At 42.3% G+C, this 11,947-nt stretch overlaps 1 protein-coding gene across 1 annotated transcript in view; it reads right to left on the bottom strand.

The window, feature by feature from the left end:
- Positions 1-974: 974 nt before the first annotated feature.
- Positions 975-11,947, bottom strand: part of TCF25 (transcription factor 25) — a 28,089-nt gene continuing 17,116 nt past the window's right edge. Inside the window, exons 13-18 of the mRNA XM_018566480.1 lie at positions 10,829-10,916; positions 8,616-8,774; positions 7,528-7,618; positions 4,576-4,655; positions 2,944-3,016; positions 975-1,377 (exon numbers count right to left, since the gene is read on the bottom strand). Coding sequence (XP_018421982.1) covers positions 1,213-1,377; positions 2,944-3,016; positions 4,576-4,655; positions 7,528-7,618; positions 8,616-8,774; positions 10,829-10,916 — 656 coding nt within the window. The 3' untranslated portion in view covers positions 975-1,212. The remainder of the gene's footprint in view (positions 1,378-2,943; positions 3,017-4,575; positions 4,656-7,527; positions 7,619-8,615; positions 8,775-10,828; positions 10,917-11,947) is intronic.

The raw sequence follows: 11,947 nt of genomic DNA, 5'->3' as shown, positions 1-11,947 counted from the left end.
CCGGCATTCCCCACCTCCTAGAAGACCTCCAGCTTCAGAGACCACTCTCCCAGGTCCCCAGCACTGCTGGCTGAGGAAATCTACATGCCAACTTTCTATGCTTGGATTGTACATAGCTAACGAGGAAAGAAGTGAAGTCCTGCCTGGGACATGATCTGCCCTACCACTCTTGCTGCAACAAGACTTTCGGTTGCTCTCTGATGGTTCATGTCTGACAATCTGGATTGGATGACCCTCCAACAGGTTGGTCCAATGCTAAAGGGACAACCAAATCACCCGAGGTGCCAGGATGTTTATCAGGAGACGTGATTCATCTGATGACTAAGACTCCTGTACTGATAAGGTGCTCAGGACTACTCCCCATCCCAACAGGCTGGTGTCCATTATGAGAAACTTCCAAAAGATGGGAAAAAATTAATTCTAGAACTGTAGAGCCAGATACCTGAGCCCACAAGCCAGGAATTCCCTGGTCCTGGCATCAACTGAAACAGCTGTCCAGAAGGAGGGCAGATTTGTCTCACAATGACAGAATGTTGCGTTGCAGATGGCTGGAGTCTGCGTATTTGGCAGGCTTGGAATGCCAGACTTTGCAAGTGGACTGGGAGCCAAGCATTCATGGGTCTCAACACTAATGTCTGGGGAGTGGAGATGTGAAAGGGATGTTGTCTGACAGTGAGGGAGAGAGAGGACTTTGCAGTCTGCTCTTTAGGCTTCTTCCTCTGGGGAAGATGAGTGCTCTTACCACCAGTAACATCCTTAATGAGAATATCTGGGGCTAGTCCCTTGAAGGACATAAGGATCAAATACTTCTTACAAGTTAGTTCCACAGTCCAGCACTTTATCCAAATAATTACACCCCAGCAGCAGGCAGTATATGTTTTCTATTTATATTAATTTGACTGTACAATTTGCTTAATGTTGTCATGAAGGAAAAAGGTACAGCCATTGTCAACTTATTGAAGCTGGTGCTTGTCATTCTCATCCTCTGGCGGTGTGTCAAATTGACTCCATGACAAATTACAAGGACAGAGCTCAAAAGTTAAGACTTCACTGGAAACATACTGGTTGCAGCCAAATGACAATTAATGAAGCTATAGGATGAGCAAGAAAACTAGGGAACCAGCATCTTCAAAAAGGAGTTGGGAATGGCACCAATAATTTTTGTCATGACAGGTTCACTATTTAACAAGTGTGCTAGAAAAGGGGAAAAAGTCAGTCCCATTCCCCATCTACTTCCTCATCTGGATTGTCTTCTCTCGGGGGTTCCTGAAACTGGATATTTGCTAGCATGTCCCGCATGGCTGCCATGAGCCGGTTCACACCTCGATTCAAATCCTGAGCAGCACCTGCGTTCTCTCCCTCCGGCAGAGCCTCCCCCTGCAAAACAAAACCAAGATTACTGTGTTATTTGTGAACCCCTTCCTCTTGTTTCAGTCCCTCAGTACAGACAATTTACTGCATGGAATCGCATTTCAATTTAGAATCTCACTCGTCATGTGGTTATGTGGCTGGTACACACTTTAGTTGGTTGGTGCATTTTTCAAAAAACAGGGATATGTAGTATTTTGTACGTTAAATGAGCCTGTGTTTCCCCAAAAGGTTTGCTTCAATGCCGCAACCCCCCTCTGAAGTACATAGTCACCTTTTCTGTGCTCAGCCATCTGGAGTGAAGGAAAAAGCCTTCTGAGTATAGGGGTGCAGGTGAATCACTCCGGTGGTTCTCCCCTCCACAGCAACATATGTTGTAGTTCCTCCAGCCAGCTGCTGTCACTACAGAACACTAGTGATGTGTTGGGAACAAACCACAGCGCCCGGTGGAGGGCACAATATATGCCACACCCAGAAGTGTCAGTGTGTCCTCCACCGAGAAGCATCCAGACCTCTGCAAGTGAGCTACGAATTTAGTCACTGTCAGCCAGAGAGGTGGATATAACTCATTTTCTTTCAAACGATTCCTTTGGCTGGGTTCTAGTATAAAAGCGACACTGTAAAGACAACCTAAAATATGTGCTCACTGATCATAATCTATATTTTACCTTTACTAGGCCTTTTCTAAGGTATAGTAAATGGTAATCTTAGATATTATACTCTGGAGCTCCCATGTCGACACCACTGCTAGGCTTGGTTCAGGGGTGCCAAATACTATGGCCGTCAATAGTAAAGTAGAAGCCTCCTGAAACTGTTTTTCTTGTTTTATTTAGAATAGAGTGGGGATGGTTTATACGCTCTGTTGTGTTTTTACTTCTGTGAATTTCCCCATAGGGAGATTTCCTCTCACATCCTGTTCTGCCGACAGGTGCCACCGGGGTCATGAAGCAAGGGGAAATGAATACAGACAGCAATAAAAACATTTTTAATAGAAAGAGAAATGGTTAGAACCTCTGTTAGGTTACTGGTGCAGTCTGACTCCCCCGGGGAGTTCTCACCTCCCATTAGTGGTACCACCTTGGACAGAAAGAGAGCCAACCTCAACAATAGGGATACAGAGAGCAATAAAAACCCTTCCCTATCCAAAAAGGTTTTTAGATAGACTTCTATTGTTTATTAATCTAGAGGGCGGTCTACTCCTACAAGTGGGATGACTGTTTATCATGGCAAAAGCACAATGCCTGTTTGGGCTCCTATTCAACAACCTAATAACACCATAAGGAATAACACCATCCCTTATAGAGCTTTTCACACTAGACATCTAATTTGAAATGATCTCATAAAAGAATAGGTTTTTTTTTCATGACAGAGAGGCAGAGAAGCAAAGTTGCTCAAAACATACGCTGTCTGAACCCTCCTTACAACTGTTGCCCTTTCATAACTGCAAATCCAAGTATCCACACTGCACCCAATGTAGAATAGATACTGTGGTCTCCATAGAGTGTGGCACATCCCACTGGGCTGGCCGTGAAAGGCTTCTTGAATGATGCAAATGTAACAAGTTCTAAAACCTACCTGCAAGTTAAAATTTGGCAATAGAGATCTAAAGAACAGAGAAAGAGTTCCTTCATTAGATGGTTGATGTGTTCTAAAAAGAGGGAGAAAAGAAACAAAATAAATTAAGCCAAAAACAATCTGGGTCAGTTTTTATTATATTCATGTTTTTTTTTTAAATGAACTCCAGGAAAGCAGTTAAATACAAAGATGAAATACATATGTGGGAGCTGTTTTACCTGCCAAAGATTTGTATTTCTGTGCATCCAGTTCTGAGATTTACACAACTCTGCCACACAGCACAGCCCTGTCTGGCAGGGGAGGGGACCTACATTTTTCTCTGCTTCAGTTCAGTATCTCTTACAGGTCCCCATGCTGCTTTAAGGACTTACCTTAAAAGATGCCTCTTGATCCGATCATCTTCTTCCTTCCACTTATATCCAGGAGTCCCTCCAGCGCTGGTGCCGGTCTCTGATCCAGCACAGACTCTTCGTGTCCCATGGTGTCTGTCTGAAGTGCACGCTCCGGGCTGCGTGCATTCACCTCCGCTGTGTCTCTCCTCTTCTGCCGACTGATGATCTCTACTGTGCATGCGCCCGCCCCATCATCCTCCTGCACGGCTGCTCGAGAAGCGTCAGATCTTCAGCCGGGAGCGAGGAGCGGAGAAACAGCTAAGTTTCTACCTTTTTGGTAACTTTTATTTTTTTTAAATGTTTTTGCATATATATATTGCGTGCTAGTAGATATATGCAAAAAAAGGAGGAGAGTTTAATTCTACTTTAAGCTACTTCAAATTAAATCACTTACAATGGATGCTGCTTCTTGATGTTTAAAAGTTTTAGTTTCCTGCAGAATCAGCTGGTCCCCTGAGCACTGTTCCTGACTTCCTGTTTGAGTGACTCCTTTCTCAAGCAAAGTGCTATGCAGTCACCCTTGTATGCACTAGTAAGCTGTGTGTGTCTCCACAAACACAGCAAATTAAGCTACGCCCCTCCCTCCTGGCCTCCTCTCCTCCCTTCTCCAAGCTTGGAGTCTGCTCTGTTCTTTGTGATCTTGTACTGGACAGGAAGCTTAGCTGATACTTAGAAGCAGAAACATGATGATTGTAAGTGTTTGGGCAAAAATGTAAAGCACTACTTTGCTGGGCAATGTATATTTGTTAGATCTGGATTCATTATTGAAAAACAGTTTGAGAGTTTAATAATACTTTAAAGCAATAAGGTCCTTGGTTAGGTTCCCCAGTTGAAGTTTTCACATTCTCTTTATGTGGATTTTCTCCCACAAACATACTGGAAGGACTTTCCCAAGAGTCAGTATCTTGACTATTGTGGTAGCAACTTTGGATTATAAGCTTATATTGTTCCTGTTGTTGTAAATAGCCCAATGTTCTATGTTAAAGAGATTTAATGTTCTATGCTACAAGGATTTTTCCAGTGATATATAAATTAAATAATCCGTCATGGTGATCTTTCAACCAGAACAAGCACTTTGGCACCAATCATTTGGCCCCTAATATCTGCATGTTTACCCCTACCACTGTGAGCCAAGCTCACATTGGTCACACTGGATGCAAATTTAGCCCTATTATTGGGAACCAATCCACATTAGCTCAAGGATTCGTTTTGCATTTATCAATTAAAGGAACTTGGTTACCTTTCAGGTCTTGTATAAGACACAATAGAATCCAGCGGAGGTAACGGGTCGAAGCTGAGTACAGGTTGTGACGTCACTTCCTGCGGGGACAACATCAACCACACACCATTAAAAAAAAAAAAGAGTTCAACAAAACTTTACACTGACAATCGATTTACTATTTGACAAGCATGCAGAAGCCATTATCATGGCAAAGGACACGGCTGTACAAAGCAGGTCAGTGTCTGGGACCCATAAAACTGCTTTCATAATACACGCAAGCATTAATTTCTATTGATGATGGTTTCACTTCTGAAAGGGGGATCTAAAAAACAGGCTCATTCATATTATGCACAGTAAACATTAAAACATGACCTGCAATGAATGAAATGATCTGCTTGTACCATACAGAGTTCCAGGAAACTGCTGGACACAAGGTACACAAACACATTAATAGGATAAAGCTACAGCTGCAATATAGCCATCTCAACCTACAGAGAAATGAATGAATAGCTTTGCTGGACTATTACAGTGAAGTCACTTTGGGGCTCGATTCAAATATTTCTCCTTTAAGTGTATGGACAGCCAGGTTTGGATAGAGCAGGAAAGGGAAAAAAACCCCAAGCAAGTTATTTATGATGTCATACTAAAGTGCCCCAGTAAAGGATTTTCCATTACTTCTTGCTCTGGTGACAACCCTAAATGTTTGGATTTTCACTTTCTTTCTCAGTGACAATAGTCACCAGGACAAAGGGAGTGTAAATCTCTACAATGGGGACTCGGACAACAATAAAGACTTGACAGGGGGTCTAACTATCCCCCCACTCTATCTAAACTTTAAAAAAAAATAAAGTTAACTTTCCAAAGGATACCTGTGGCACGCAGAGTGTTCCTTCAACCAAGCGCTGTAGACCAGGGTTAGGCAACTCCGGCACTCCAGTTGTGGAGAAACTACAAGCCCCATGAGGCTTTGAAAGACTGTGACAGTCACGGGCATGACTTCCAAAAGCAGTCATGATGGGTTTTGTAGTTTTACCACTGCTGGGGCTCCAATGTTACCTGCCCATGTGCACACCTTTTGTAAAAGGTCATTTATTTTTGGTGAGTCATTTGTGTTCATGGAGGGAGAGGGCGTTGACATTGTCCACAAGCATAGAGTGAAGGATTGTTTTTATGTCACAGTGCAGATAAAATGTTCCACTTATATTTTGGGCTGTCACATTATTTGTTCATAAGATCACAGGTTTGTTAATCATTGCTACAATTGTTTTTGTTTATTATTGGTAACTTTTATGCACCTGTTACACCCTGCCTGTCCAAAAAAAGTCACCACCTGGAATTAGCTAAGCACATAGGTAAGAGCCTTCCATTGGATAATAGGTTTAGGTTCAGCAATGTTATGTCCCCAAAAAATTAGGTCAGCCGTCTAACTGAATGTACTGAATGATCAGGTTTTTCCATCAATGGATTACTTCTCCCTTGATGGCACGGACATATTCCAACATGACAATGCCAGGATTCATTGGGTTTAAAATTGTGAAAGAGTGGTTCAGGGAGCATGAGACATCATTTTCACACATGTATTGACCACCACAGAGTCCAGACCTTAACCCCATGGAGAATCTTAGGGATGTGCTGGAGAAGACTTTATGCAGAGGTCCGACTCCCATCATCACTATAAGAGCTTGGGGAAAATGAATGCAACTCTGAATGGAAATAAACGTTGTCCCAATGCATAAGCTTATTGAAATGATGCCACTGTGACAACATTTATTTCCATCCAGAGTTGCATTCATTTTCCCCAAGATCTTGTAGTGATGATGGGAGAGTCGGAATGTGTGCCGTAATCAAAGCTAAAGGAGGTCCAACAAAATATTAGAGTGTGTGACTATTTTTTGGCCAGGCAGTGTTTACTTCACAGGATATTTTTTATTTAATAGTATACATTTTTTAGGGTGTGCTCTATTAAAGCAGAGGTAAACAACTGTTGAAGGATTGGTTTCTTCCCTAATGTGCAAGTATGTACAGCATACTTGTGCATTAGGCCACACTTACCTTACAAGTGTGCCGTTCTATAGATCTGTCAGACTGATCTTCGGTCCTCAGCGATGTCCCCCGGCTGCCGCCAACTCTACCGCTGACACTTCCGGGATTCTTCGGCATGATCTTCGGCCACTGCGTGGCTAGTGATGGTGTAACTCCTGCGCATGCGCACAGGAGTTACATCCTTCCCGGCACCCAGCCCATTCTAACAGATACTGTGAACAGGCCGAGTGTGTTAATGGCACGGTGCATGCACCTTACAGTATACACAGAAAATAAATAAATTGCAGGGGGAGAGAGGAAGATTTTTGCCGAACTCCCAGCAATTTTTTATTTGTGTCCCTCTTCTTCTGCTTTAAACTGCTGTACACTTTTTTTTATGACATATAATTTAACATGAATATTTTTTTCATAAACTCGTTACAGAATTCATCATATATATCTTTTAGATTGTAAGCCCTCAGGGGCAGGGCCCTCCTTACCATCTTGTCTTGTGATTGTAATGTCTTCCTTATATTGTAAAGCGCTGTGCATACTGTTGGCGCTATATAAATCCTGAATAATAATATATGATTTAGATTTTTTTTTTTTGGTATGCTTAATTAGTTGTTCTGAGAATGGGTTTGTGGTTTACATACACTTGTGAGTAATGGTTTAGTGGTTTTTTAATTTTGTTATTCAACCACCACGGTTACTACATACTTTAATTTTTGCCATGATCACCTGGAAGAGAGGCTGCAAGCCAGAGTGAAATGTTGCCCCATACATTCACATTGCTCTGCCCCCCTAGCGGTGAAGAAGTAACAAACACGCACATGTACACCAGGAGATAATTACATCTTGTGACATTATGAATATAAGGATCTCTGTAAAACAAAAATGATGAGAGAGAGACGAGTGCAGGGAGACACACAGAGGCCTTTCACTCACCACTGGCAGTGCAGAGTTTGCTCCCTTGATCTCAGACAAGATGACATGACGATGGATGTTCCTGGGGGCGCTCTGATAGCGAATCTTCCTCCTGGCAATGGGAAAAGCAGAGAAGTATCAGCCAAGCAATCACAAGTCTTTCATGTTTTCATAGCACAGGGTGATGCTATTTCTGGCCAAACATAAAGCTTTTTATGTTATCTGTAGGCTTTTGTTCTGGCCTGTTTACACTTTGCTAAGCCTGGTTAGTGGCGGTGTGAGATGCAGGAGGAAGTTTTCGATTATTATTCTCCAAATAGTATCAAACAAAACAGTTTTAGCTACTAGTGAAACCGACCTGACTGTTTTCTGTTGTCAAGCTTTCCTCCTCTGGAGCTGTAAAGGGAAAACAAGTTTGCTCAAATGGACACTGCTGGGTGTTTTCTGTGTCCGTATTATGAGCCGCTGTTCACGTTTACCTCAGTAATTTTTGACATGACAGTCATCTTCACTTGCTTCCCATTCCATATTTGATCATGTCATTTATATACAGATTATCCCTTTGGGATATGATTTGTATATATGCTATACCACTTACAGCCACCAGAGCTCTATGCAATACTCAGCAGCTGAAGTCTCAGCAGCTTTTGTGCTAAATAAATACCTCGCTGAGTTAAGAAAGGGGCAGACCCCTGTCCCCTCTGCTGGTAGATGAGGGGCATGCCCAACAAACACACCTCCCCCTTTATTGTAAGTAAAGGGGTGCATTTCCTCACCCCTTCTGCTGGCAGAGAAGGGACGTGTTCTCTTCTAGTAGAAGAGACCCCCCTCCCCTCTGCTAACAGAAAAGGGATAGACCCTGTTCCCCTCTACTAGCAGAAAAGGAACATGCCCTCTTCTACAGGAACTTCAGAGGGAGGCAGGTACTGGTACCAGAGAACATACTGTCCTATATTTTAACAACAAGGATATTTAGCTTGATAGGCAGCCAAGCTAAATGTCAGAACTTAGGTAAGCGGTGTCCTCCAAGTTTATTATATATATGCGTGCGCACACACATGTTTTTTATGTGAATTTAATAATTGAATATACATCTGCATTCCACTTACCTCATATCGCACTCTTTCACAATAGGTTCGCTATTGTCCACCATGCGGAGAACTTCACTGACGTTCTGCTCCAGCCAGGACATAACCGAAGGCTCCTTCCACAGGCTGTGACACCGTCCCACATACAGGGAGATCAGTTGTGACAAGGCTGCAGGCTGGCTGCATAAAAACGGATTGGAACAATGTGCTATTGATTAATGCCCAGAACAAGCAGGAAGACTAAAGCAGTGCTGACCACCCACACCAACAACCAAAGGTAATTAGGAGCAGTGGTACAGGAAGATCTCACACACAAAGCAGGTATTTTATAAAGAAAGAGACATGTAAAATGAACCACGAACCCCTCCACTGGAAACCTAAACACAGCGCTTTACAGTGATAACTAAAAATTAGATTATACAAAGATCATACTCCATGGGGGGAATTTATCAAAATTGGAGCAGACAAAATCTGGCGCAGCTGGCACGGTAACCAATCAGATTCTCTCTTCAGTTTGTTCAGTTAAAGTGACATTAAAGTCAAAAAAATGTTTCCCTCCCCCCAATAACACTTACCTTAAATGATGTCTCCTAATCCGATCTTCCTCTTCTTTCCTGTCTTTTTCAGCCTTCTCTCCAGCGCTGCTGCGGGTCTCCGATCCAGCGCTGAGACCTCTGTCCTTGCTGGCACTTCCTGTCCCACGGTGTATGTGGGAGCACGCGTCCATAGACTTACCTTGCGTCTCTCCTTGTCTCCCGGCCGAAAATCCGAACTGCGCATGCGCCCGCCCTAAGATGCTTTGCAGCCACCCGAGCAGTTTCGGATTTTCGGACGGGAGCGCGCGGCGAAGACAGCGGTAAGTTTAAACCACTTTTAAAGCGGGTTTAAAAAAAAAAACTTTTTACATATATCTACTGCTTACTAGCAGTAGATATATGCAAAAAAGTCGGAGGGTTATGAAACCCTTTAAGATTTGAATATGAAAGAGAGAAGCTGATTGGTTGCCATGAACAGCTGCTCCAGATTTTGTCTGCTCCAGTTTTGATAAATTCCCTTCTATATTTCTGTAGAGAATGCACACGGCACTTGTCTGCAACATTTTTTAGTACAACTGCAAACCTATACACCATGCTGAACCCTGCACCACCCACGTATAATACACTAGAAACCAAAAGTAATACAATTAGCCTGAAAACAGCAGCACATTTTCTTTTTAATATTATTATAGTTTATAATATTATTTTTATTATTATAGTTTTATAAATAGTGAATTCATGTACAGTCGTTGCAGTGGATTTGTTCTGCAAATCCAAACTTATCACCTAGGAAATATTATTCTTTCCTCTAAACAAGCCGCATCTTAAAATAGAACTCTGGATTCAGCAAACAGTGCAGTACAAGTTTGCTTTGCCATGCTGTAGATGTGGAAATATCATAGTAATTATTTTATGTACCCGCTGATAGCGGATAGGCAAAACCTTAATATTCAAAAATGTTCCCACTGGCAAAGCGAAATTCATTAGCTGTTGATGAACAAATATTACACACAGTCCCTAGGAAGAGGAAGAAAGTTTTGCACACTAAGGCATCCCCAGCATCTTTTTGACATGTTTGTATTCTGCAGAGTATGTACTTTTTAAAGGATAGAAGTAGGGATGCACAGATACTTTTCGAGTACCAACCAGTGCAGATACTTGGCATTTTCATGAGAACTACCAGGGTTGCGGCGGTTGCAGCGGGGACCTGGCTCTGGCACTCCACCACTGTCCTGAAACCATTAGTCTGTATTGCTTTAGAAAAACTGTCACATGACAATAAACAAAAATGTATCAGTACTCGTACTTGTAAGTACTCGGCAAGTACCAGTACTTGAAAAAATGGTATCTGTGCATCCCTTTATTTATAAAAACAAAATCATACATTAAAACAGAGATGTACAAATCCCAGGAGCTCCGTGTGCTCCTTACAAATGACAGCTGCCTCCTAATTGTTGAATTTTTCTCTAGTGTAGTCTTGGAGCTCAAAAGTATCGGTACATGTACTCGTACTTGTACCGAGTACTGTACTTGGTATCTGTGCAACCCTAGATAGAAGCACAGACCATTCATTTAGACCAGGATGCAAAAATATTTTTGTATGACTTAGAGCTGCTCACTGTAAAGAACAAGCCAGATGCACAATACTGCTGGCCTGTTTAAATCTTTACTATCTAAGAGCCATTACAAAACACTTACCTTAGTTGGGCAACAGTTCCAAAAAATGAATGAGAAGCTACAATATTATCGGGCTGAACTCCGCAGGCATCCAGAAGTGGTAAAAGAACTAAAAAGGAGGTAAATATACAGAAAAAGTCAATTAAATATGATGTCCAATCTAAGCGATAAAAGAGGCCAGAAAACGTGACTCAGACCTAAAACAAAGAAGTCACAAACCAGAGTGTGACCGTTCTTCATAATTAAAAATAAGCCACCATACCCTGCAGAATACAGCAAATGCCATCACTCACTCTAACAATACTACACCCCATTGTTTCAATGTTTTCTTCATGCATGTAGGAAGCTCAAGCAGAGCTCTTTTGAATTATTTGGTATGTAAATCCTAACAATGCAATTCTCTTATTTGCTCCCTATTGGTCTATTACATTCCTGCCAGAAACTCAGCGAGCTCCAAACTTTCTGTGGATGTTACCGCATTATCTCAAGCACTCTAATCAGCCCTGACTATTTCTCCTGTGTGCACTAAAAAAATCACTTTCCTGCTACAGAGAGGGAAGGTGTTCTATTTTCCCAACACATCCTGTCTACGCTGCTTCTCCATAGATACAGTACAGTGAGTGAGTGTGGTCACCCCAGGATAGTAAGTTTGTTACTGACAGGATTACTTAGTGCAAATAAAGGGAAAAATAAATAAATGTAGCCACCACATCTAAGAACTGGAACGCAGTAAAATATTAGGAATTTATTATTGGTAGGTATATAGCGCCGACAATTTACACAGCGCTTTACATAGAGCTCATTCACATCAGTTCCTGCTCTCAAGGAGCCTACAATCTAATGTCTCTATCTCACTTGCATAGATGGCCAAGATAAACAGGAGCCAATTAACCTTCCAGCAAGTCTTTGGAGTGTGGAAGGAAACCGGAGTACTTTATTTCCAGTGGATTTAGGCCCGGTTCACACCTGGGCGTTTTGTAGCACGTTCCTATGCTCTGCAAAACGCTCAAACACCGAAATCCCATTATTTCCTATGGGTATGGTTCCCACCTGGGCGTATATTACAGGCCGTATGAACGCGCTACAAAACGCCCTACGCCCAAAGAAGTACAGGAGCTTCTTTGGGGTGTTTTTGTTGTG

This window comes from Nanorana parkeri, unplaced genomic scaffold, assembly GCF_000935625.1.
Source record: "Nanorana parkeri isolate BGI_ZX_2015 unplaced genomic scaffold, ASM93562v1 scaffold952, whole genome shotgun sequence".
Classification (NCBI taxonomy): Eukaryota; Metazoa; Chordata; class Amphibia; order Anura; family Dicroglossidae; genus Nanorana; species Nanorana parkeri.
This window is presented reverse-complemented; position numbering and strand designations above follow the sequence as displayed.